This window comes from Nerophis lumbriciformis, linkage group LG13 (assembly GCF_033978685.3).
Source record: "Nerophis lumbriciformis linkage group LG13, RoL_Nlum_v2.1, whole genome shotgun sequence".
NCBI lineage: Eukaryota > Metazoa > Chordata > Actinopteri > Syngnathiformes > Syngnathidae > Nerophis > Nerophis lumbriciformis.
Window position 1 is genome coordinate 33,345,452 of NC_084560.2, and position 25,852 is coordinate 33,371,303.

Here is a 25,852-nt window from a genome sequence, read left to right on the forward strand (position 1 = left end):
GTCCGTTAAGGAATAGAACTTATAGTGGGAGTCAATCGGGCCGAAAGGGTTCTTAGCAGAAAGTGTGTACACTTTGTTTATATCCTATTCTAACAAGTTGCAACCAAAAACATAATGTAATTTTATTTTAAAAAATATTACCTGACAAAATTTCAGACCAATTACCTTCAAACTGAACAATCATAACACATAAAGAACACATCTAATGCCAGTTTTGGGCCATGGGTTGCACAAGGGTTAAGAAATAAGATACCCCAATCTAAACTTGTATAAACAATGCTGTCTGAGCAACTAAGTTATTCAGTTGTGTGTATTGAACCTACAAGCTCTGCTCGGCTTCATGTACCTCAGCATGCACTTCATCATTTTGCCATTCACGGCCCAGCAATAATTACAGAATTTATGGTATCCAGGGTTGTCTTATATTTGGTATTTAAATTTGTTGGCCGGCAGCACGGTGCAACAGGGGTTAGTGCATGTGCCTCACAATACGAAGGTCTTGGGTTCGCTCCTGGGCTCGGGATCTTTCTGTGTTGAGTTTGCATGTTATCCCTGTGACTGTGTGGGTTCCCTCCGGGTACTCCAGCTTCCTCCCACCTCCAAAGACATTTTGACAGGTTGATTGGCAGCACTAAATTGGCCCGAGTGTGTGAATGTGAGTGTGAATGTTGTCTGTCTATCTGTGTTGGCCCTGCGATGAGGTGGCGACTTGTCCAGGGTGTACCCTGCCTACCGCCCAAATGCAGCTGAGATAGGCTCCAGCACCCCCCGAAAGGGACAAGTGGTAGAAAATGCATGGATGGAAATTTGTTGGCAAGTTTGAACCATTAGGAAGCGTGCTGCACCAACCTCTCCCTGTCCTCCTCCAGTAACATTGTAATACAGTTGCTCTTATGCACGAAATCCCGGTGGCTCCTCTCTTGCTCTTCAATCTTGTGTATGGCGTCACGGTAACTGCTCGATACCTCTAGAAGTTTGTCTTGCATCCGTTTGAATGACAGTTTCTGCGACTTTGTGAAGTTATTCTTCTGTAAAGCAATGGAGCAAAAAACACGATGCGATAAACACGTCAAGAACCGATTATAATGAATAAATGTTGTCAATGTGCTTTTCTAGCACCATTGCCTTAGCAACTGCAGGTACTACAAGGATCCCAATACAAACAATAGCCAAGTACTCTTAATCAGGTGAAACATTGCTGGGAGGTCGCGTCGTAAAATCATTACAATATAATTGCTTCTCCTGGAGCACAAAATTGCACAACGTGCAGTCAAGCAGCAGTAATTAATGCGCTTTTGTCAGATGGTGCTACGTTCACCTCATTAGATTTGATTACCAGCTTTGTATGGTGTCTGGTTTCTTATTATTGGTACCTCAGCTGTAGGTGTTTTCCACTCATCCTGCAGGTTTTCCTGCTGTCGCAACCGCATGGAGTCTCTGTGCAAGGCACGGAGCGCCCCCTCCAGGCTGATGAAACCATAGTGGGCCCTTAGTACAACGAAGTCCGTCTTCTCTGATTTCAGCGCTGCGATGACTTCATCACTCGCCTGGCGTGGGGAACCACAAGGGCAATGAGTTTGAGAAGTTTATTTGACTCGCGGGGAATGTTCTAAAAAAATGTCACAAATGTATCCGAACCTGAAGCTCTCCCTCCAGAACACTGAGTAGGAACAACATGTCATCACGGGAAAGATCTGCTTTTGCAGCATGTCTTCTCTCCCGCTTGTGTCGTTTGTAGTCTGGCCCGTTACCCCTTTGGATGGGGATCTCGGGAGGATTTGGGATGTCAGGAATTGGGACGTCGCAAGACTTACAGTTTGGTTTCTTGGGGGAAGCTTGTTCCCAGTGAACACTTTTGCTGCTTTTAAAAACTGGATGCATTTCTAGGAAGGACAGAGGAGTTAGTACATGAGCAAATTAAAGATATATCAGGACTAGGACTAAATTAGTGTTTATCCTTGGGTTTTAGCTCATAATTAGAGGGACCTTTTCTCATAACAGCATAACATACTATCTTCATCGGTTTTGAAGATAATTAGATGAAGGATTTCCAAAAGGAATATATTCATTTTCTGGCAATGACGTGCTTCGTATCAAATAGCTTTCATCAGATCACCCCCTGGCAGACACTTCAGACATTTTGGTTGAACTGGATTCATCTAATTGTTTAAGGCCTCAGGTTATGCAGCTTTATTTTTGTTATAAGCCGTGTTTTGCTATGTGGTAATGTTCTCCATTGCTTAGTATGATGTCAATCCGAAAATACCATCTCTGTTTCTCTGGCTCATTTTAAATTAACGCTATTTAGTTTTCACCTCGGTGTGGTCTTTCTGCTCGCATGTATTAGAACAAAACAGCTGTTCATATTGGTTGATTTGGTTCCACACAACTAGCTGATCATCTTTAATTCCGTCCAGCTATTTATATTTGCTTTGTTTATGAACACTCTAAGTGTGAACACCAAATTGAACTGTGATCCAAAACCAACAAGTTGATTTGGTCCTCATTGGTTTTCTTTACTGTTCTAGTTCATGTAACATTAATCATCTGCCTTATAGCAGTACAACAGCTGTGTACCCATGTGTACTATGTTGTGGATCAGTTGATGAAAGTGATTCCTGTTACGGTTCCAAATTACCTTAAGTTCGGTTTTAACAAGAAAATAATAAACCTTGATCCCATTCAACTAGCAAATAGTTGAATCCAGTCTTTGACATAAAGTAAACTTTACCAAAGGTAGCGGTTTGTTAATTTGGAGTCAAGCTATTGTGGACCAACTCAACCGGTTGGTTTTGAATCAATCGAACTCTCGAGAAAGTAATCAACCTTGATTCGATCCAACTAGTAAATGTTGAAATCACTCCTGCCGCCCTACATGGCCGTGATGCAATTAGATTTTATTTTAAGACTATATTTTCAGTTTAGAGCGAACATTGTCAGTTCCTGTTTACATTGTTGCGACCATTAAGACAAAAGGGCCATCTCACCTGGTTTGTTGTGACACAACTGACCAAATTATAAACACTTATCAGTCACCTATACACATTGGTGATTACTTTTTAACAAACATTTAAACATTCACATTCTACCTTTGTAGCTAATGAACTTAATTGCATGTTGTTTTCCAATTGGTTTTGTCTGTGCTTTGTGTTTATATGCATGTGTGTATGTATATGTGTGTGTGTGTTGGTGGTCTATTCATTATTGTATTTGCCAAGGTCCATAAATCACATGGTAAGCATCAAGTTGGAAAGCTAAACAATGACCGCTTGGCGGTCAGTAATGTAATAAATATGCTCGACATTTTTGCACTGTGATGTAAACTTTGTCCTCTGAGAAAGCCCCCCCCTCAAAAAAAAACCTTTTCTTTGACGGACGGTTGTTAAATTTTACTGTTTGCTATTTTGTGTGCATGGGTCTTTTCTCGCTGTCAATGCTAGATTCCACAAATATTGCGTCAGTGTTACAAGCGTGATCTATATGACTGCTGTCACTTGAACTTGATTTAGCAGATAGGAAGGACTTGTACAAATGAGAGTTAGGTCTCATGCACAAGAAAAAGGCTTTTGAGTAAACTCCAGTGAGAGGCATGGAGGATGGGGATGTGTTGTGGTGGTCGCCATGACAGCAAGCCAGCCCACTATGGCTGCGTTCACACTTGCGGTCCGCACTACACATTAAAAAAAGCTACTTGGTGCGCTTCGTGTTCACACTGGTATTTTTGTCATCCGACGAAGGGTCATGCAGATTTAATTGGTCAGCTTTCATGACATAGAATATGACATAACTCAAATATTCCAAACCAAAACATCGTCTGCTGGGTTGAATATTAGGGGTGTCCCAATACGATACCAATGTTAAAACCTTAAAAAGGAACTGCACCTTTTTGGGAATTTTGCCCATCGTTCACAATCATTATGAAAGACATGACGATGGATGGATTTTTTTTTGATGCATTCTAACTTGTAAGTAAAAGTAAATAAGAGTGCTTTCAGCGTAGGCAATGGGGGCTCCTCTATTTCGCCCATAAAATCCAATAACCATTCAAAAAGCGCCAACAATACTCTATTTACATTTCCGTGATCACTTCCGTGTGTGCCCATGTTTACATCATCCAGTGGTCTGCTGCTTTCGTGCTTCCCTGCTTCCTGTAAGTTTATTCTAGATCATAGAATAAACATGCGACGCCTGAGTAGGTATTCTGACAAGTTGGTACACTTTGACAGCCATTTAGGACCCGAAACTGGCGAGGGTGACACGAAAAGACAATTTTCAGTAAAATTTTGCAAAACATTCACGGTGGAAGAGGGGTTAGTGCATCTGCCACACAATACGAAGGTCCTGAGTAGTCTTGGGTTCAATCCCGGGCTCGGGATCTTTCTGTGTGGAGTTTGCATGTTCTCCCCGTGACTGCGTGGGTTCCCTCCGGGTACTCCGGCTTCCTCCCACTTCCAAAGACATGCACCTGGGGATAAGTTGATTGGCAACACTAAATTGGCCCTAGTGTGTGGATGTGAGTGTGAATGTTGTCTGTCTATCTGTGTTGGCCCTGTGATGAGGTGGCGACTTGTCCAGGGTGTACCCCGCCTTCCGCCCGATTGTAGCTGAGATAGGCTCCAGCGCCCCCCGCGACCCCAAAGGGAATAAGCGGTAGAAAATGGATGGATGGATGGAGTAGTACACATCAGTAAACAGCTGGGCAGTGCTTTAAAGTACCAGTAGAGTGGAAAAACAAGTCGCCTCTTTATTAAAGCTGTTATCTGATATCTGATCTACATCAGAAGACTTCCAAAGTTTGCGAATAGATATGATCAAAATAGTATCAATCTCACAGATTCCCCAGCCATTCTTAGAGTTAATGAGCAAGCCAGTCACGTGATACGTGACGTAGAAGTGGCAACCACAGATCCCTTCCTTATCAACAATAATGCTAATCAAGCAGACTTTGTGAGAGCCAACAGCAATGACTTTGAGAAAAATTATGATACAGAACCTTATATATTTGATCCCCAACACAAGTATGAGTAATACGTGTTTATATCAGAGTGCTAAACGGATGCAACTTTGCCAAGTGCTAAATACAAACTAACCATAATAAAACAAACATTTTTTGTAATATTTCCACTCTCGTTGAGATGCCGACCAACAGGACGCTCACATAATTCCGTTTAAAAGAAGATTTAATCACAATCCTAAGGAAGGGTTAAAAAAGTTGCTGTAACTAGCGTCTGTTTCACCATCTCGGGGGAAGTGAGAGTCGGCCAGCCTCTCGGCCCATGGCCACATTTGTCTACTACCAGTTGAGAGATGCATGAATTATAATCTAGAATTTACTTTTAGCAAGTTTGAGATGAAGCAAAAGCAGCTGGCGGCTTATAGTGTGAACTAGCATTAGCTCACTGCTATTAAAGTGCAGCTAAAATAGGCACTCTGCGTTTGCGCTTATAATCACAATATCGGTCATATTTGATACATTTTCAGGTCATGACATGTAAATGGAATATTGTTGGCGGTTTCTGAATGTTTTTGGAAAGAGTATAATGGGCGCAATAGAGGGCCCTCGATCTTTTCACTCAATTGTTGGCTATTTTTTTTACGATTTTGAATGCACAAAAAAAAGCAAAGCATATGTGTTCTTGTCTTACATAAGGATTGTGAATGATAAACACCACATGTTTTTCCAATTTTTGTTTATTTCCAGTATGACTGATCTAATAACATGGTCAGAGTGCACAAGCGTTACTCTCGTGACATAGAATCTACAGAATTGCCAAAGATATTCGGAGTGGAATATTCAAAATGGCCAATTGAATTTGTGGCATTTTGTAATGTTTGGATGGATAGACGGTATTTTCACATACTTAGCGGCTTCTAAATACAATTGGATATGGATTAATGGATACAATGAAACAAAAGTAAGTATGTAAAGTCAACTAGTTTTTCCACTGTACTGGTACTTAAGGTTTTTTTTTTGGTTTTGTTTTTTTTAGGAAACTTCGGACCAGTATCTACGTAATGTTTTATGTGGCGCTAATGTTGTGGTTAATTTAGAACCAAACAACATCAAGGGATTTCACAAACACCGTAGTTTAGTTTAGCTTTGTAGTTAGGGGCAGTCTCCACATTGTTTAGTTCAAGACAGTGCGTTTGAGTGTGTCTGGGATGAATGAGCGCTACCGGACACATTATGTTCCCAATTAAATGTTCCTTCTTTTCACATTGACAACATTTTACTTACATTTATGTCAATTTCCCTGATATTCTGCGTTTAACAGCGGATTGTGTTTTATTGGCCAATTACGTAACTCTGTCCGAGGTTTAGTGAATGCAGAAATCATATGGCCTTACTTTTTTGTTGAGTTTAGTGATTATTGATTAGGCATACTAGCGTTGTGTCAAAAAGTAGCAACTACGGTGACATCCCAAACTTCTAGTAGACATCCTCCTTTTTTCACTCATTCGCTCCTCATCCGTTTCACCGTCACAAGCTCAGGAATTTGCATTCACGATGCCCGGCCCGTTCATCTTCTTTTTTTTTTCCGATTATTATATTTTCATAATCGTGATAATCTGTAATCGAATTGGAAACCACAATTGGATCAATTAATTATACGACATAACTCAAAATGCCAAATATTGGCCCGACCAATAATCGGTCGGTCCCTAATACATACTTTATGTTTTAGTGTGTGCAATGTTAGTAAAGGTTTGATCAAGTGAAATTACTCAGGAAAAAATAAAAGAGTAAAAACACTAACCTTTTTATTGGATGTTTCTGCCCTGGTGACTTTCTATCTGTAAGTAACATGCAACTACCGGTAATTATTTGATACTTGTTTATATTGACAAACGTAATGTTTTAGACCGCACTTATTGCGAATGCCTAGCCCAGGGGTCGGCAACCTTTACCAGTCAAAGAGCCACTTTGATCAGTTTCACAAATTATAGAAAACAATGGGAGCCGCAAAAATTTTTTGAAATTTAAAATGAAATAACACTGCATACAAAGTTTTTTTTTTGCTTTGTGCTATGCATAAACCAGGGGTCTCAGACACGCGGCCCACACCTTAATATGGAATTTGAATGCTGGTGCGGCACGCGGGTTTTATATGAATGGCGATTGTCAGCGTCATGCGTGCCGAGATGGTACAGCATATAGCACCCACTACAACCAGCGTGCCTGATCAGCCACACGTGTGGGCTTCCGCTTGCTCACGTAAGTGACAGCAAGGCATACTTGGTCAATAACCACACAGGCTACACTGACGGTGGCGGTATAAAAAAAACTTTAACACTCTTACTAATAATGCGCCACACTGTGAACCCACACCAAACAAGAATGACAAACACATTTCAGGAGAACATCTGCACCGTAACACAACATAAACACAACAGAACACATACCCAGAATCCCATGCAGCCCTAACTCTTCCGGGATACATTATACACCCCCGCTACCAAACCCCGCCCACCTCAACCGACGCACAGAGAGGGGGGGTTGATGTGTGAGGGAGCAGGGTTGGGGTGGGGGCGGGGTTTGGTGGTAGCAGGGGTGTATAATGTAGCCCGGAAGAGTCAGGGCTGCATGGGATTCTGGGAATTTGTCCTGTTGTGTTTATGTTGTGTTAAGGTGCAGATGTTCTCCCGAAATGTGTTTGTCATTCTTGTTTGGTGTGGGTTCACAGTGTGGCGCATTATTAGTAAGAGTGTTAAAGTTGTTTTATATGGTCACCGTCAGTGTAACCTGTGTGGCTGTTGACCAAGTATGCATTGCTGTCACGTACGTGTGCAAGCAGAAGATGCATACTGTATAACAAGTGGTTGGGCTGGCACATTATTAATACAGTTTGTAGAGGGCGTCAAATGTTGTACCATCATGGCACGCCCTTATTATAGATGTAAGGGTGAAAATCGGTGAATATTAATCCCGGGAGTTTTCTGCGAGAGTCACTGAATTCCGGAAGTCTCACGGGAAAATCGGGGGGTTCAGCAAGTAAGCTGCTGAGCCGCATCAGAGTGATCAAAGAGCCGCATGCGGCTCCGGAGCCGCGGGTTGCCGACCCCTGGCCTAGCCTAAATGCTATTGTGTGCATAGCTGTTGTGTAGCTCCTAGTAGCCTATAACCTACTATGTTTACATTCTGTAAATGACTTCACTGAAATACAAGATAAAATCAACCTCACCCTATTGAATGTGTACGTTATGTTTATATTTTGCTAAACTGTATTTACTAGCTTAAATTTCACAAGTCATCTGAAATATTTTATTTTGAAGAGTGCCTTTATCTCACACACAGAGGGAGAGAGCAGAGCAGAGAGACACTTTCAACACATTTTATTTTACATATTTGTCATTCCAGCATGCTTTTTGCTATCATTTTACCCTGGTCTGTGTAGCGTTCACATTTGAGCCCAGATTTTATCTCCAAGTGGACTCAGATCCATCTTTCAAGTGGTCTCTGTTTGCTTGTTTGGTGCACAACAGTATCCCCCAAACAAACTGTACTAGCATAGCAAACGCACCAAAGTGTGAAGGCACCCAATGATTGTGAAAACCTGCTAAAAATGACCATAACAAGTCATTTATAGCATCACTAGGTCAGGATGTAATAGCTACTTAATGATTAGGTGTCTGCGTATTCCTCTTACATATAACTACAGCACACTTACGTGAGGTCAGGACCCTTGTAATTATCCCCCAGTTGTGATGGTACAATGGCAGCATTTTACGTCTGAAAGCAATTTGTCTGGGAGAAAAAAAACACCCATTTCCTGGAACCAGTCTATTGATTGTCATTATACCCATCAAGCGCCATTGAAGGTCCATTAAAACCCGTCACCGCTATTGAAGAATGGATTAAAAAAAAAAATGACAAGGCAAAGCCATTTTCAGTCTTGTCCACTTCCTCCACTGCCATTGGCTCGTATTGATTTGCTGTTATCTGACCCAAAGCCTCATTAGGGGTTTTGGAGAATGTGAGTGTATCGACTGTCTTGGATTTGTGCATCAGACAAGCTTTTTCTTTTAAACTGAGTTTAGTGTTATAAAGTACAGTATGTAAAGAACTCAAAATGCATGGTCTCAGATGACCATGATGTATCTCAACAAGCATCCTTCCGTCGTTTGATACTGTTTGGAAAAAATTATTTGAATACTAGGAGTGCGCAAAAAAGGGAGTCACACCCAAATTGCGATTCTTTTTCATCACGATTATAAATCGACTCATTAAAAACAAAAAAAAGTTACTTTTAGTTTGTTGGGGTTTTTTGAAGAATCAGTTTTTAAAAATACATTTCTAGGCCATCTCAATGCAAACATAATGAGTTTTTCTCACTTGTAACTTGTGGCTGCAGCCAGCAGAGGCTCTGTTGTGTAAGTGTCAACAAACTGATTGTCTAAAGGAAGACATTGGAAACTGAGCTATGTTCATGCTATGCTAACTTCTCACGGCACGGTTAATCTGCGAAATGACATGGAAACTGGAGTTCAGAACATTAATCCTATTTAAGGCAATATTTGAAACATAATAGTTAATGAATTGATCATTTTTTTCCATGATTAAGTATCTTGTCAAATGGCCATTCTTTATTGAACATGATTTTTTTTTTTAAATAAAATGATATTGCTTTTCCAGCGTTGTCAATTGAAGGAAGTGCACAGTAGGTTATAATGTCTATGATGTTATATAAAACATTACTATAAGCCATGTCGATGACAATAACTAAGTATAAAGATACTTTAAAAACAGAATTGCTAATTTTCAATAACAATAATACAGTTGAAGAACGAGAATAAACACTTACTTGCAAGGATGGCGCTTCCTATAAAGGATCAGTTTATTTCCAGGTAAAATCTTTGGTGCTCTTTAACGTGTGTGTCCTCATGTCGCCCTCACGCTATTTCCAGTCTGACTCTGTAGCCGAGAGAAGTCGGGGTTGTTGTTGTCCTGCTCCATTAATGGTGAAGGATGTGTGGCGGGGGTTTAAGGTGATGAATGGAGTGCCTGTCTGCCCTAATGGCAGAAGATGCTGAGGAGTCTGGCCGTGACGCAATAGAAAAGGGGCGGAGATAGCCAGAAAGCTATATGAGTGAACTACGTATCCCTTGATCATTCTTCATCATTTTTATGGTTATGATGATTTGGGTGTCTGGCACTAAAGAGACCACAGAACAAAAATACTCGAAGGCGCTGGTGATAATGATGGACGAGATGCGACTAATCCATTAAGGAGTGATAGTGAAATGGGAGTCAAATGTTGGTCACTTGGTGTTTTATACACTCTCTGGCAACATTAGATACATGTGCATTCCACAAGAACATACAGTAGGAAGAGTGTTCATATGGCCCCATTCGTTACGGTTTACCTGACACATGAAAGGTAAAATTGGGGGTGAACTATCCACTTGAACTGCCACATGGCAATACTGTTGTATATCTTTTGTGGCAAATCCAACTTTGACCACAGCGTCAGTTGTTAGGCAGAGTGGTGCTGTCCATCATTTTCAGCAGACTGCATTTCAAACACGAGATCCACCCAGGAATTGGGCCATATGAATCCCTTCCCTACTACACTAATGCTGTCAGAGCTGTCACTTGTCTCATAGGTGTTAATGGAAATATGATAATCAGTTCCAGGGTCAAACAATACCCATTATAAAACGTTCTCAGGGCATTCAGTCGATCACACCTGTACTGTTCAGGTTGTCTCAGAAGAGTTTCCGCCTCCGCTTAAAGATAACCAGAACTGCTGATTCAACGCCCTTGAGAATGAGAATATTTACAGGCATCATAAAACATTAACTGTACAGGCAATGTTTTAAGCCCTAAACCTAAAATGTGGCTTTACAATGATAATAATACTCAGTTTTTACTAAGTTGACTGTTTTGGACGCTCTTTTTCTTTTTTAGATGGTTCTGAGGAGGAAGCCAAGGCAGAAAAAAAGGAAGCCAAGGCAGAACAAAAGAAAGCCAAGACCAACACGACTGTGAAAAGCACCGTTGAAAATAAATCATTGAAGAGAAAGAAGCTAACAGAAAAAACTGTGATAGAAAAGAAGAAGACAAAGATAAACAACGAACAGGTACTACAACGCTACTGTTCTTTAACCTGGTGCTAATTAGAGACCTTGTGGGAATTTGTTTTTACTAACCACTGAAGGAGACAATTATTTGAAAAACAGCGGGAATCGGAGCATTTACGGTAACAGTACAAAAAGTACTACAGAAAGGTGATTTAAAATGTGTTTTTATTACTGAAACACAAAATAGAATGCTTGTCAGCACGGTCTTACAGCCAAATTATGTTTTTGTTAGATTTTCTGCTTCTACAACAGTAAGTTACTCCTCCAATTTCACTGATTCATTGGTTGGAACCAAGAACAATATGATAGACTTTCCCTCCGGGTACTCCGGCTTCCTCCCACCTCCAAAGACATGCACCTGGGGATAAGTTGATTGGCAACACTAAATTGGCCCTAGTGTGTGAATGTTGTCTGTCTATCTGTGTTGGCCCTGCGATGAGGTGGCGACTTGTCCAGGGTGTACCCCGCCTTCCGCCCGATTGTAGCTGAGATAGGCTCCAGCGCCCCCCGCGACCCCAAAGGGAATAAGCGGTAGAAAATGGATGGATGGATAGATGGCAGGTGCTCTCTGCAGTTAAGTGATGTGTACTGTTGTTTTTAAAGAAATATGGTGATTTCAAATCTGCTGTGTTTTATGTGCTGTCTCGTTCAGAGGGAGAAGACTGAGGATTCAACTGAATCCCCCAAAAAGAGGAAGGTAGGTGATAAGGAAAGAATGTTATGATGAAACAGAACACCACATGTCATGTCATTTTATTATGGACGGTGTGAGAGACAAAAAGGGCTCACAAAACATGAAAAGCAAAACAAATATATTTTGAGATACACATTAATTTTCTTGTCCTGCTTCTTTTTATGACTTTTTATGTCTCTGGTAGGCTAGGGCGATATATCGATGTCATTGATATATTCAAGTGTTTTGTTGCAGACGATTTAAAAAATAAAAAATGTTTCTTTTTCTCCTCTTGCTTCGGCATACTTTTCGCCTCCAGGAGCTTTCCGAGCCCATACTTCCTTAGCAGAGATTCAAAACATGGCTAATGCTATGCTAACGAGAGCGAGACGTCCAAAAAAAAGAAAAGTGTTGTCAGCACTTTAGTTTTTGCGGCAAAAAGTGTGGGAAAAATTACTACACATGTCAAAGTGCGCGTAATACAACTACTTTTTGAGGCGTACAAGACCGCAACAAACAAACAAATTATCGCGCAGCGTGTTGTGGTGGAATCATGATGTGGTTTTATGTAAACATGTCAGCCTCAGAAGCACAGCAAGGTCAATGCATGAAATATCCTGCTACTAATTAAAGCAACAACCAGATCTAAACACGAACATTTACTTGATATCAAATAGAAAGAGGCAACAAAGACAACAAACACATACACTCTACTACTATCTACGAGGGAACAAATCAATGATTGAAGTGAAAACCTTCAGCTCACAATCCAAACAATAACCCCTTTGTGTACCAGAAGATATGACAGTCATGGAAGCACATTCAATTTATTTATTAACCAGGAGTAACGCTACCCTGTAAAAACATTCAACAGAGCTGCCGGAACTGGCGACAAACTGCCACTGCGTCTGCTAAGCTAATACATATAACTAAACTAAGCTTAAAATGCTGCTCTAAATGTCTGCGTGCTGACGTCACACGTCAATAGGCAACAGGCACCGCCTTTTAAAGACGCACATTCTACAGGAATATGTAACGTCTCTCAGCTGCATAAGCCAGATATTAGAATTTTTTTGTAGAGTAATGCATTAATTACTTAATTAATTAAATTTATGAAAGGGTAATTATTTTAGTAATTCAGTTATTTTTTTGGTAAAGTAACAAAGCACTACAATTAATTACTTTTTAAAAGTAATTTCCTACCACCAAATGTTTGAATGAAAGAAAAAGACTGCGTTTATCCACTTGACTTGACTGAAATGATTACCGTATTTTTCGGACCATAGGCCTCACCGGATGATAAGGCGCACTGCCGATGAGCGGGTCTATTCAGGTCTATTTTCGTACAAAGGGTGCACCGTATTATAAGGCACATTAAAGGGGTCATATTATGATTTTCTTTCTACATTTAAAACTCTTATCTTGTGGTCTACATAACATGTAATGGTACTTCTTTGGTCAAAATGTTGCATAGATAAATTGTACAGACCATCTTCAAGTTGCTTTCCGACCGTTGCTTCAGGATACGCCATTTTGTGGGCGGTCGTATTTACGTGGCTCTGTTTCGACAGCATCTTCTCCCCGTCATCTTTGTTGTACCGGTGTAGCATTCAAGGACAGGAGTCGAATAAGTGTCAATAGATGGAGCTAGCTGTTTTAATGACATTCAGACTTTTACTTAAATAAAAACCGAAGCAGCATATCCTCATCCGTGGCTCACTAGTGCAACAACGCCGGAAATGTGTACCGTGAAAAACTGTCCGACCATAACTAAAGTTCCGTGGGTGAATTATGTAAACCCACTACACCCACTTAGTTTTAGCGCTTCCAAAGTGAGTCTACTGACAGATATAAGTTAGAACTTTACGCTACTATATATATACTATATATACGCAAATGTTCAAGACTTATTCGGATCCCAAATACACATCAACAGTTACAAGAATGTAAGAAAAGTTGTTTTTTCATAATATTGCGAAATGTTTGCCGACAACACCAACATTTTGGCCAACAAAATAAACAGGAGTTAAACCTCTCACATCGAATACAAAATCTTCACAGCCTGCGTTCAGTTCAATGAGATGACAAAACATTTTAGCTAGTATTGATGTTATTTGAACACTGATAAAGTGCGCAGTTAAATAAAGGACTAGTGAGCATCCCAGTAAACAAACAACGTTCCCGACACATCGCCTGCTGCATGTTTCCTCCCGTCATTAACTCTCAGTCAACGCAGCTGATGGACGCTGTGTTCAGAAAATAAAAGCAACATTACATTTTTTTATCCTTCACTGTATGTATGTATATATATATATATATATATATATATATATATATATATGTATATATATGTATATATATATATATATATATATATATATATATATATATATATATATATATATATATATATATATATATATCTTTATATATATATATATATATATATATATATATATATATATCTTTATATTGTCTGCTGCATGTTTCCTCACATCATTAACTCTCAATCAACGCAGCTGATGGACGCTGTGTTCGGAAAATAAAAGCAACATCAAATATTTTTCTCCTTCACTGTATGTGTATATATGTATATGTATATATGTGTGTATATGTATATACTGTATGTGTGTTTGTATATATATGAATGTGTATATATGTGTGCGTGTATGTGTGTATATACACACAGACAGACACACACGCATACACATACATATGTATGTATGTATGTGTGTGTGTGTGTGTGTGTGTGTGTGTGTGTGTCTGTGTACCGTATTTTTCGGAGTATAAGTCGCACCGGAGTATAAGTCGCATTTGCCGAAAATGCATAATAAAAAAGGAAAAAAACATATGTCGCACTGCGACTTATAGTCCGAAAAATACGGTATATACACGTGTGTGTATATATATATATATATATATATATATATATATATATATATATATATATCTCAAACCCCCACTTTCGGTCTGTAATTTTATTCACACCAGTTTGGCTCTGAAAAAAAACGTTTCTTCCGCATGCAGTCACACGCATTATTGCTGTACAAATAGTCCTAAAGATAACCACAGGATACATGTGGCATACGACATTTTCTGGATTTGATCAGACACGCAATTCTCTGTACATGAGGCCCCTGGTCACAAGCCTTTAAGTACTCTTAAGCTACATGCAGATCAGTTCTTATTTTTTAGCCTAAATTTGACCTGTGTTGGATTTTTTTCATGTTATTTTAACAATACAATTCCGATTTTTTCCAGGCCTCTTTCGTATGTGGTCATAAATATATATATCCGATGCGACAGCAGTTTTACCGCTCGGGTTGCGTTCCTCCCTCATCAGAAAGGACAGCAAGACTGGCAGGAGATATGTGCTTTAATGTCTCCAAAAGTGTCCAGCAAAACCATAAAAATTAGCTAGTGAAAACAATCCAGAGAGGTTGGTAACCTGCTAAGTTTATCGACAAAGTTGTTGGCTCGACTAATCCTTGCTCTGAGGGCGTCACATGTAGCGCCAAATCTAATAGTGGCGGTCCACATTTATTCGGGGCGGGCTGCCACAATTATAGGAATGTCTGGAAAACACTGTCTCTAACCAATAACTTAAATGTTGTCCTGATGTCAACAGAGAAAGAAGAAGAAGACAATTACAGATGTCTTAGCCTCCTCTGAGCCTAAACCAGGTTGTCCTGCAGACCTGCAGAACCTGCTCACACACTACTTCACAGACAAGCGCACCGTGATCGAGATGGAGGAGCTCAAGCTGCACGGTGAGTTGTCCTCTCTAAATATGCTTTTTGTGCACTAAAGATGCGGAAACCAACCTAAAGAGATGTTCAGATCCTGATCAGACCGCAGCTGTGTCCCAGTCTTTATGTAGCTAAAGAATGTACTCACAGGAAGGATTCCTTTAAAAGGGATGCAGGCTCAGGGAGCTATAATCACATTTGTGGCATGAATTCCAGGAGGGTGCATGTCTTGCCAGAACACCGACTCAAATTTGAGTGCAAGCTGCAAAGAATGCGTTGTCTGTCCACAGTGCGAAACGGCTTCTAAGATACTAATCCTCACCACCATGGCGGAAAATAAAGTTTCTTCCAGGTAGCGTTATCACTGGAGGATTTGAGGAAAAGGAATGTCTCAGCATGCTACACACCAAGCAGGATTACAAAAGAAGCTAACCGCTAAAGCTTCAATGTAAAATAGTGGGGATTGATCCAGATGTTGATACTATACATACATAGTATAGCGTCAGCATATTAACGACACTGAAGTGATTAGATGCACATTTTTTGCTTGAACTTATTTTACAAAACCTTTAGTTTGTTTTTGTTATTGTTTACAAAGTCAGAGAGTATGTTTCTGGATACAACAAAGCTTTGATGGCAAAACCCAAATGATTAAAATGGGAGCCATTAGTCGTTTTTTATTTTGTTCATTTATTGTGCGCTGGGCTCAGAAAATTGTATTTAGCATTCAATACCACATTTGATTGTCAACACTAAATTGGCCCTAATGTGTGAATGTGAGTCTGAATGTTGTCTGTCTATCATTGTTGGCCCTGTAATTAGGGGGAGACTTGTCCAGGGTGTACGCTGCCTTCTGCCCAAATGCAGCTGAGATAGGCTCCAGCGACCCCAAAAGGGACAGGCGGTAGAAAATTGATGGATGGATGAATTACGTTATAAGATAAGCTTAATAACAATGTGTCATAGTGTTTTACTTTAGTTACATTTTCAGTTCTATAATCTACAGCAGTGATTTTCAAACTGTGGTACTCGGGCTCTATCTCGTGGTACGCCAAAGATGCACTTGATTAAAGGACATTGTTTTCTTTCCAATACTCAAACACAGTGTTACTGTTCAAACTGTGTGTAATGTTAAAGTGGTCAAAAATATTAAATATACTTTTTAAATAAATATTTTGCCTTATTTTAATGAATACTTAAACTTACTATGCTACTGTATTTTAATGTTGGTCATTATGGTGGTACTCGGAGAGACAAGTTTTTTCCGAGGTGGTACTTGGTGAAAAAGGTTTAGGAAACAATGCCTGAATTGTTTGCAAACCGTGCCTGTAACACGGCAGTAAAACGGCTGATCAAATAAAGCAAAAGTCATCCTCATGGACCCACCAGCTGCGGAAGCAAGCTCTCTAATCACCCAAACAGATTCAATAACTCCCCTGTGACGTTTTGGTGAATTTACTGAGACATTTGTGAAAGTGAAACAATACAAAAAAAATGCCATTATAAGGTAATAATAGTGAAGTCAATTATATCTCTACAGCGCTTTTTCTCTAGAGACTCAAAGCGCTTTACATAGTGAAACCCATACATTTTTATTTTTTATTTTTATTTTTATTTTTTTTTGTGTGTCCTGTCCAGCTTCTCAGGCAAATCATATAGTTGATGTAGATGCCCATGTCGGCTGTTCAGATTTACTTTACAAAAGAGAAGTGTAGGATACTTCTCTTGTTGCCTTATTTGTATTTGACTTTATTAAATGTATTTATATTATCATTTAGTGCAGCCGGGCCGGAGCAGGAGGGGATAGAAAGAGAAAAAAAAAGAAGACAGAGGGGGAAATTGTGGGGACAAGAGGGGGATTAGACAGAGAGACAAAACCAACAACAGCAAACAACAACAACAACAACAATAGAGCAACATCAGCAAATATGACATGTACAAATATGATGGTAAAAGTAATAGCAAATAAGCAGTTAGCGAAAAATAAAAAATAATACAGAAATGACAATGAGCATTATTACACTACAAATGGATCAATACAAATACCAATAGAAATAGCGCTATTGATAATGAACAATACCAATAATTTACCTTTATTATCAACAATACAGTTGTTTAAATGCAACAATACATATACGTAATGATAACTTGAGATACGAAAGAATGCAGAAAAATGGAGGGGGAGAAAGAGAAGCAACCTACATTAACCTTGTAGATTGTTATAGTCACAATAGGTTAAGCTTTGTCAGTGTGCCATGTGTTACACCCAGTTTACCCTAGGGCAACAACGTTAATATATGTTTGATGAAACGTCATTATGTGCATGAGTGCAAGTATGCATATGTACTTGTATATGTACAGAATGTGTATATGTGTTTGTACAATGAATGTATATGTACAGAATGTGTATATGTGTTGTATATGTACAGTATGTGTATGTGTATGTTTGTATATTGAATGTGCGTGTGGATGTACGAACATTAGGTAGGTAAATATGTACTGTATTTGTGTATGTATGTGGGAGCGTAGGTACCTATGTACGTATGTGAGCATATGTGAATTTGCATGTACAATACATTCGACTCCCAGAGTGCGTGGGAGCCAGAGCACGGCCCCGTCACCCCCGAGAGCCCAACCCACAAACAGGAGGCGTGGTGCCCAGGGAACCAGGGACCACCGCCCCCACGCAGCCAAGCCGGCCAGCGACAGGAACCCCAGAGCCCGACCCACCGTACCGCCCACAAGGGCCAGCAGCAGGCCGCAGACAGACGCACCCGGCAGAGGACAGGGCACGAGAAAAGCAGGGGACAGCCAGACCCCAAGCCAGCGAGAGACCACACCCCACACGGGCAGAAAGGCGAGACGCCCCGCCCGAGGGACCCAGAGACTCCCCGCAACCGGACGGGAAGACCGCCCCCGCCCCACCGGCAACCGGGCCCCCACGAGCCCACCCCCCACCCCCGGAGAGCGCGGCGAGGCCAGCCCCCGGCCACCCCACCCAAACCGGCCGCCGCAGGACCACCCAGGCACAGGGCCACGGGAACCACCCACCCCACCCGCAGGGACCCCAACGATGGAGATGGAACAACCAGCAACCGCCCCGCCGAGCCCCCCCCCTGAGGGAGGGGAAAAATTAAAAAATAATATTAATAAAATATATTAAAAAATAAATTAATTAATTAATTAATTAATTTAAAAAAAAAAAAAGAATTAAAAGAAGATCACAGACATGCTGACAAACAAGGTCACTACCCCAGCAACTGGCCGACTCGCAGCACCTCGGAATACCTTGCAGCACCAAGCTACCACAATAGACGCAGGGACTAGGCCCAACAGGCCCCAACCAAGACGGGCACCCGGAAGGGATGGACAGCGGGACCCAGGAGCTCCAGACACGCAGTTCGGATGCAGTAGCCTGAGGCGTCCCATACATTTTTAAGCTACACTTAAACCAATGTGAGGGGTAATTATTCTAACACAGACACTTGTAAATGTGTTAACATATTAGCAAATGCTTACAACGCTAGCTTCATTATATTACACGTACTATGAATATTCCTACAGACATCACACATGGGGCAGTTTAGTAAGCATGAATTGTTTTAGTTATACTGTAAAACTTGCGAACATTGCTTGGTGTGATGAATGAAGATTCCATACGTGTAGAAACGCTATTGACCACTAGGAGAGGGAGCGGCACTTCCGTTTGAAAGCACTGAACGGTAGGAAACAATAGACGTTCACCCCGCAGCACAAACTCATCTAAAAAATGGCGCCATATCACAAAAATTAACACACCTTTTCAATGTCTCTGTGGATGTTTTATGAAAATAATTTATTGAACACAAAACATTCTGGCCGTTTGCGAAGAAAAATCCATAAATTAGGGCCGTAACCAGGATTTTTACAAAGACAGAGGTCAAAATTCTGCAACTTTTGTCTTCACCCTGTTCTTTTTCCATTCCTCCACTGTTTGTCTCATCTCTCCACATTCTATCACTCTCTCTCCTGCCAGTTGTATTACAAGAGCACCAGTAAAATGAAATACAACTCCTTCACATTCAAACACTGAAGGTTTAACAGTATTGTAAAAACCGCGGTATTACGGTGTGTAGTTTTTGACCAGGTCTGAAAAAAAGCGACATCTCCCAAAAACCCTTTGCGCAGCATGGGGCCGACAAAGTGGGGGCGTGGAACGCTGTAAGCAGGAAGTGAAATGTGTTTGTAGTATTAAATCAAATCAAACTTTATTTATAAAGCACTTTTCATGCATAAAAGAAATGCATCACAAAGTGCTTTACAGACTTAAAAACAATATCCCAATGACCAAGATCCCCCATTATCGCATGTGTGCATTCACACACACACACATGCATATACAGTATATGAACAAATCAATGCATGGCTGAGTACAGAAGGAACATGTGAGTAGACACTATCACAGGAGCCATCTGCACCAGGGGGTCATCAAACAATGGCCACCAGGACGCTGACACAAAACGCCCCCACAGCACGGCCGATAGATGACAGAAAATGTTTTTTGAAAAAAATCATCAAAATCCATCCATCACTGTTTGAGTTATGTTGTTAGCAAACTGACAAAGAAACCCTGGCGAAAACATAACTTATTTGGTGGAGGTAAGAAAGAGTTCTGCAAAGCAAAACGCGCTACTTTTGTCTCAAGCGTTGCCAAGAGGGAAATCACACAAAAAAAACTGTACTGTCGTTAATATGTAAACTGTACGGGAAATACGAGTAAACTGAAAAACTACTTGATACATTCTTCATCCATCCATCTATCTATCGCTTGTCTCTCTCGAAGTCGCAGGTGAGGGGGGCTATAAAGCTGCGCTCGGGCAGAAGGCACGTTGCACCCTAAGTTGCCACCTGCAACTGTCATCCAAAAATATATTTGAAGATAGCAAAGCTTAACATCAGTTTGTGGGGTATTTACATTATCAAAAGTTAACTATTATGAGAAACAGCATTTTCTAAACTGATATAAACATGTCCCACTGCTTCTCAGAAAGTTAAAGTTGAAAGACACTAAACTAAACAAAACATTATTGTTTTACACTGGATGTTTACATTGTCACTTTAAAGACACACAACTGTGATTTTTTCTTTTCTTTTACATTTGCTTAAAACAGTGAGTGTTCCTGCACAATTCTTTGCACCTAAAAATACATGTTTGTAGTAATAAATATGATTAGAACACTTGAGCATTATGTTGGTGTTCAATTACAGTAAGTGTGTTTATCCTAAACATTCCTGCACAATGACATTTTAATGACTTTTTTTTTTTTTTTGGACATATAACACAATATCATGTCATGGCCTTAATTCCGTGATGGTATCGTACCCTGAGATTTTGGTACCATTACATCCGTACAACAGCCACATTTAAATAAGAATTACAGAATATAATCAACAAAATACAACCATTGCAAGCGTACAAGTACAATTTAGTGCTATATAATTTAATGCTATTACTCTTGCTGTTAAATTTAGGCTATATAATTAAGTTCCATTATGATTGCCAAAGAAAACCTCTGTGGTCATTCTTCAAAGCAGATCATCTGTGCAGAGAACAGTTTTGTTTCTTTAATCAGTGTGTGTATATGGTACTAATGTTCACCTCACCATAACAAGTGGCAATCAGTGGTGGACTGGGACAAACATTTGGCCCTGGAGTTTTTGATCCAGAACACAATCCACACGCAGATAGTGTGCCAACTCACTCCACTGATGTACATATAACAACGCCCTTAATACGACCACTATGCTAAACTATATCCCTTTTACATTGTGGAGCCGTGAATAAACTAATGATAACTACACAGTGGGTTGCTTACTTGCTCTTAAAAAGGCACTAGGGGAATTTATTTAAAATTGATGACTATTTATTTCTCACACACCCATACAAATCTCATTGCAACAAGCGTGTAAATCTGCAAAGTGGCGTTATGTGAAGAAAGTATAAAATAGGGCTCAAATGGTCAATAAAAACGAATTATATAGTATTGTTATTGTTTCCAATAGGTCCCTAACCACCGGTCCAAGGACCGGTACCGGTCCGTGACGCATTTGCTACCGGGCCGCAGAGAAACATTAAATTTAGAAACGACTGCCTGTCCCACTGCACACACTAATAATCTTGTTTATAGATGTATAATAAAACTCCTCATAGGATGTTGCCATTTGTTATATTTGTTATAACTTTGTGACATGATACAATACACATTAATGAATATCCATCCATCCATTTTCTACCGCTTGTCCCGTTCGAGGTCGTGGAGGCTGCTGGAGCCTATCTCAGCTGAATTTGGGCGGTAGGCGGGGTACATCCTAGACATTTGACAGATTGTAGCCAAAGCCTGATTTCCACCTGCAGTGTAACCTGCTAGAGATCTCATCGCAAAGAAACAATCCCAGGGGTCCCACTAATTCAGCGTTATAGTGAGTTGTATTTTTCATGCACTTACTTTTGCTGTATTTATCTGGCACAAGTGGAAAGCCTATCCCTGAAAATAATACCTACATTAAACATGTCCGTGGTGCAAAAAAGGTTGGGTACCCCTGCATTAAATAACTACATTTAGCTATAACTCAACACACACACCATGTTTGCAATTTTTTTCACTTAAAGTTAATTAAAAGTGACCATTTTGAACCATTTATGAACGTTTTATCCACATCATGCCGGAAGAAGGCAGACCTGCTTGCCATAATATCATAATATCACCGTTATGATTATACAGTTGCGTTTTCAACAACATTTATTTTTTCCTCCTCCTGTATTGCCTCATGAGCTGTCATCAGAGCAATTTAGAGAGCAGCTGCAGCTGCTAAGGACACACTGAAGTAGCTGCTTTCAAACATCTTCATTTTTCTGCTCTTAGCAGTCTCTGTCACTAAAGCTTTTATTTTATTATCTCTTCATTTCCCAGCAGCACCTTTTTAGTTTTTCTTGGAATCTCTTATTTTGTTTTTTCCTGGGTGCTCATGGACTGATCACCATTAAGATTGGATGAGGAAGGGCTAAAACATGTGTGGGCTGGACTTCTGGGCCTCTGTAGCCTCTCATTGGCCCATTTTGCGCCAAAGAGCCTTGACAGACAGAGCCAATCAATCGTAACCTTTCTGTTGCTGTGTGGTGTCGAGAGAGGGATTTCTAGCAAGCTGTGAATAACAAAGATCGTTTATTGAGCAAGGATGCTTTACTGCGTACACGATGCCGTACACAAAACATATTTGTAGTCAGTTATATCTTCTTTTTGTCACTTAAAAAAATATAGAGAAAATAACATTGGCGTCCTCAACGGTAGTTACGCACCGTTTTATAAACCACAGGGTTCAAAGCGTCGGAAAAAAGTAGTAGCTTATAGTCCGGAATTTACAGAACATTCCTGATGGCATGTTGTGGCCCTCCATGAAAACTAGTTAGACACCTGTGCAACATAGACAGCTCAAAAAGTTATTTGAGGAGTTATTTCAGGAAATGTCAGAAATGGTATAAGGAACAAGTGATTACATTTTTGGGATGATCCGGATCACCGTCTGGATTCAGGACTTTACTATTGGGAGACAGCTGAGGCCTGTGCACTCTCAGGGCTTTGCTTTTGTAGTTACTTCTGCAATATGCTGAAAGACAAATCAAAAACAAGCCTCCCTAGTCGCACTTTGGACATTCCTGCACCACACTAATCCTTTTTGGTGCTTTTTATTTGTGTTTTTCAGATTCTTGTTTCTTGTCCTGCAACGACCTGACACACAGCCTGTCCTCATATCTAAAGCAAAGTGAGTACTCTGCTGAAGTCTTCACACACTGCTAGCATACACTTGTAACAGGAAGTAACTACTGTCTTAATATTGAGACTTTGACTATTTCTGTCTTCATTGAGTGATATTCTTTTGTTCTTCCTGTTTTGCTGCTTAAGTTTGTCCCAAATGGTCCAAGGTTCATAAACAGCACACACAAAAGAGTTCGGTGGTCCTGCTCATCCTCTGCAGCTCTGCCCTCCGAGCCATCGAGCTCATCAAGTATAACGTTTCTTTAAATTATTTAATTGCCTTAATTGCACCACAATCTCTGGTGCATCTGACACACTTTTTTAATTCCCAGGCAGCTGATTGCCTTCAAGGGAGAAGCCAAGGCTGTTAAACTGTTTGCCAAACACATCAAGGTCCATCTCAGATGTTTTTCAATGCGAGTGAACCTTCTAGAGTCCACTAACATGTCATTTTGCTGTGAAGATGGAGGAGCAGGTGAAGCTGCTGCAGAAAAACGTCACTCACATCGGAGTTGGGACGCCCGGTCGGATCAGTGCTCTTGTTGAGAAAGGTAAGTGGGGTTAATTTTTTTTTTTTTTTATCATGAATATATACGAAAAATATATATGTATGTATTTTTTTTTTTTTAAGCTTTCAACATTTTTACATTTTCTCTATGTCAGAGGGACTGAACTTGCAGGCGTTACGCTTCCTGGTTCTGGACTGGAACTGGAGAGACCAGAAGCTTAGGAGGATGATGGACATTCCTGAGGTGAGCCAACTCCTCCTTGTGGCACCAAAGTACACTACACACTACTTTATTGCGTGATAGACATATATCAATCAGAAGTTCACATTTCTCATAACTTTTTAAAGGGTGTTTATGTGTAAATAATGCCCAAAGAAGGTATTTATATAGTTAATAAAATATATTTGTTAAATATTATTAGTTTAAAGTTTCACTTTAATTTGATCAAAAACTAGTACCGGTAGTTTGAATTGGCACTGCATCTTACTCCTACAAAAATTCTCATTTTTATAAAGTGAGTTATTTATAAATTTGAGTTTTATAGAATAATTAGAAAAAATAAATAAATAAACCGATAAAATTCAGCTATTGTAGCTTATTCTGGCATATTTACTGTGAGGCATTTGCTCACAGTGAGGATATTTGTCACCAATTCTGTTCATAACTTTTATGGACAGAATTTCTAGGCGCAGTCAGGGCGTTGAGGGGATCCGGTTTGGTGGCTGCAGGATTAGGTCTCTGCTTTCTGCAGATGATGATGGCTTCATCTGGCCAGGATCTACAGCTCTCACTGGATTGAGAATTAGCACCTCCAAGTCCGAGTCCATAGTTCTCGCCCGGGAAAGGGTGGAGTGCCATCTCCGAGTTGGGGAGGAGCTCTTGTCCCAAGTAGAGGAGTTCAAGTACCTCAGAGTCTTGTTCACGAGTGAGGGAAGAGTGGATCGTGAGATCGACAGGCGGATTGGTGCGGACCCTGTATCGATCCGTTGTGGTGAAGAAGGAGCTGAGGCGGAAGGCAAAGCTCTCAATTTACCGGTCGATCTACGTTCCTTTTATTACCTATGGTCATGAGCTTTGGGTTATGACCAAAAGGACAAGATCACGGGTACAAGCGGCCAAAATGAGTTTCCTCCGCTGGGTGGCGGGGCTCTCCCTTAGAGATAAGGTGAGAAGCTCTGTCATCCAGGGGGAGCTCAAAGTAAAGCCGCTGTTCCTCCACATCGAGAGGAGCCAGATGAGGTGGTTCGGGCATCTGGTCACGATACCACCTAGGGATGTGTTTAGGGCACGTCCGACCGGTAGGAGGCCACGGGGAAGATGCAGGACACGTTGGGAAGACTATGTCTCCCGGCTGGCCTGGAAACGCCTTGGGATCCCCCGGCAGGAGCTGGACGAAGTGGCAGGGGAGAGGGAAGTCTGGGCTTCCCTGCTTAGGCTGCTGCCTCCGACCCGACCTCGGATAAGCGGTAGAAAATGGATGGATGGATGGATGGTCATTTGCTCATACATGGTTCAATATGCATTGTTCTAATCAAATAGTCATTCAATATTTCTAGGTTGGGAGCACAGAGGAGGATGTAAGCTTATGATGGTAAAATATTTGCTGGAGGAAGAAACAGATTTATTTTATTTTTGAAATCATTTATATTATTTTATAATAATTATCTGCAACTACAAAACTCAAATTTATTGGTAAAATTAATTAATCGCCCAGGCTTAATTTTTGTTCAACTGTTTTGTGTTTTTTTTTTTTTTTTTTACCATTTCTCTCTACATCCTAAAAAATGTCCCCATAACTGCTGTGATGATATTATATATTTGTTTTCTGTCTAAATTCTAGATTTTTTTTAGCTATCTGAAGCAATAAAATATTTTCTATAAAATTAATTTGAAGGGATATTTTCTTCGTAGTAGTTCTAAGGCCATGAGATGGGTCAATGATATGCAACAATAGTGAACTCCATTTCCTCATGACAAAAATTCTCCAATTTCCTAAAACTGCTGTAAATTATTGCGTGTTTCTGCTAGAAACACATATTTTCAATT

The 25,852-nt window shown here is 40.3% G+C and overlaps 2 protein-coding genes across 2 annotated transcripts in view; one reads left to right on the plus strand and one right to left on the minus strand.

Moving 5' to 3' along the window:
• The window catches only part of cmss1 (cms1 ribosomal small subunit homolog), a 45,837-nt gene that overhangs the window by 18,700 nt on the left and 1,285 nt on the right, over window positions 1–25,852 (plus strand). Inside the window, exons 2-9 of the mRNA XM_061970999.2 lie at window positions 10,910–11,082; window positions 11,735–11,779; window positions 15,384–15,525; window positions 23,245–23,304; window positions 23,445–23,547; window positions 23,630–23,690; window positions 23,761–23,848; window positions 23,961–24,049. Of these exons, the coding sequence (XP_061826983.1) occupies window positions 10,910–11,082; window positions 11,735–11,779; window positions 15,384–15,525; window positions 23,245–23,304; window positions 23,445–23,547; window positions 23,630–23,690; window positions 23,761–23,848; window positions 23,961–24,049 (761 nt within the window). The remainder of the gene's footprint in view (window positions 1–10,909; window positions 11,083–11,734; window positions 11,780–15,383; window positions 15,526–23,244; window positions 23,305–23,444; window positions 23,548–23,629; window positions 23,691–23,760; window positions 23,849–23,960; window positions 24,050–25,852) is intronic.
• Window positions 828–1,974, minus strand: LOC140679334 (filamin A-interacting protein 1-like). The gene is made up of 3 exons (XM_072914559.1): window positions 1,639–1,974; window positions 1,374–1,547; window positions 828–1,028 (listed from the first exon to the last, which is right to left on the minus strand). Exons 1-3 carry the CDS (start codon window positions 1,879–1,881, stop codon window positions 828–830), a joined length of 618 nt encoding a protein of 205 aa, XP_072770660.1. The 5' UTR covers window positions 1,882–1,974.

What these genes read in the sequence shown, in the direction of transcription:
- LOC140679334 (XM_072914559.1), bottom strand. Translation starts at nt 1,881, where the DNA reads ATGCATCCAGTTTTTAAAAGCAGCAAAAGTGTTCACTGGGAACAAGCT. An exon ending in TTCTGGAGGGAGAGCTTCAG is followed by an intron (nt 1,548 to 1,638) that starts GTTCGGATACAT and finishes TCCCCACGCCAG; the next exon opens with GCGAGTGATGAAGTCATCGC. An exon ending in GGAAAACACCTACAGCTGAG is followed by an intron (nt 1,029 to 1,373) that starts GTACCAATAATA and finishes ATTGCTTTACAG; the next exon opens with AAGAATAACTTCACAAAGTC.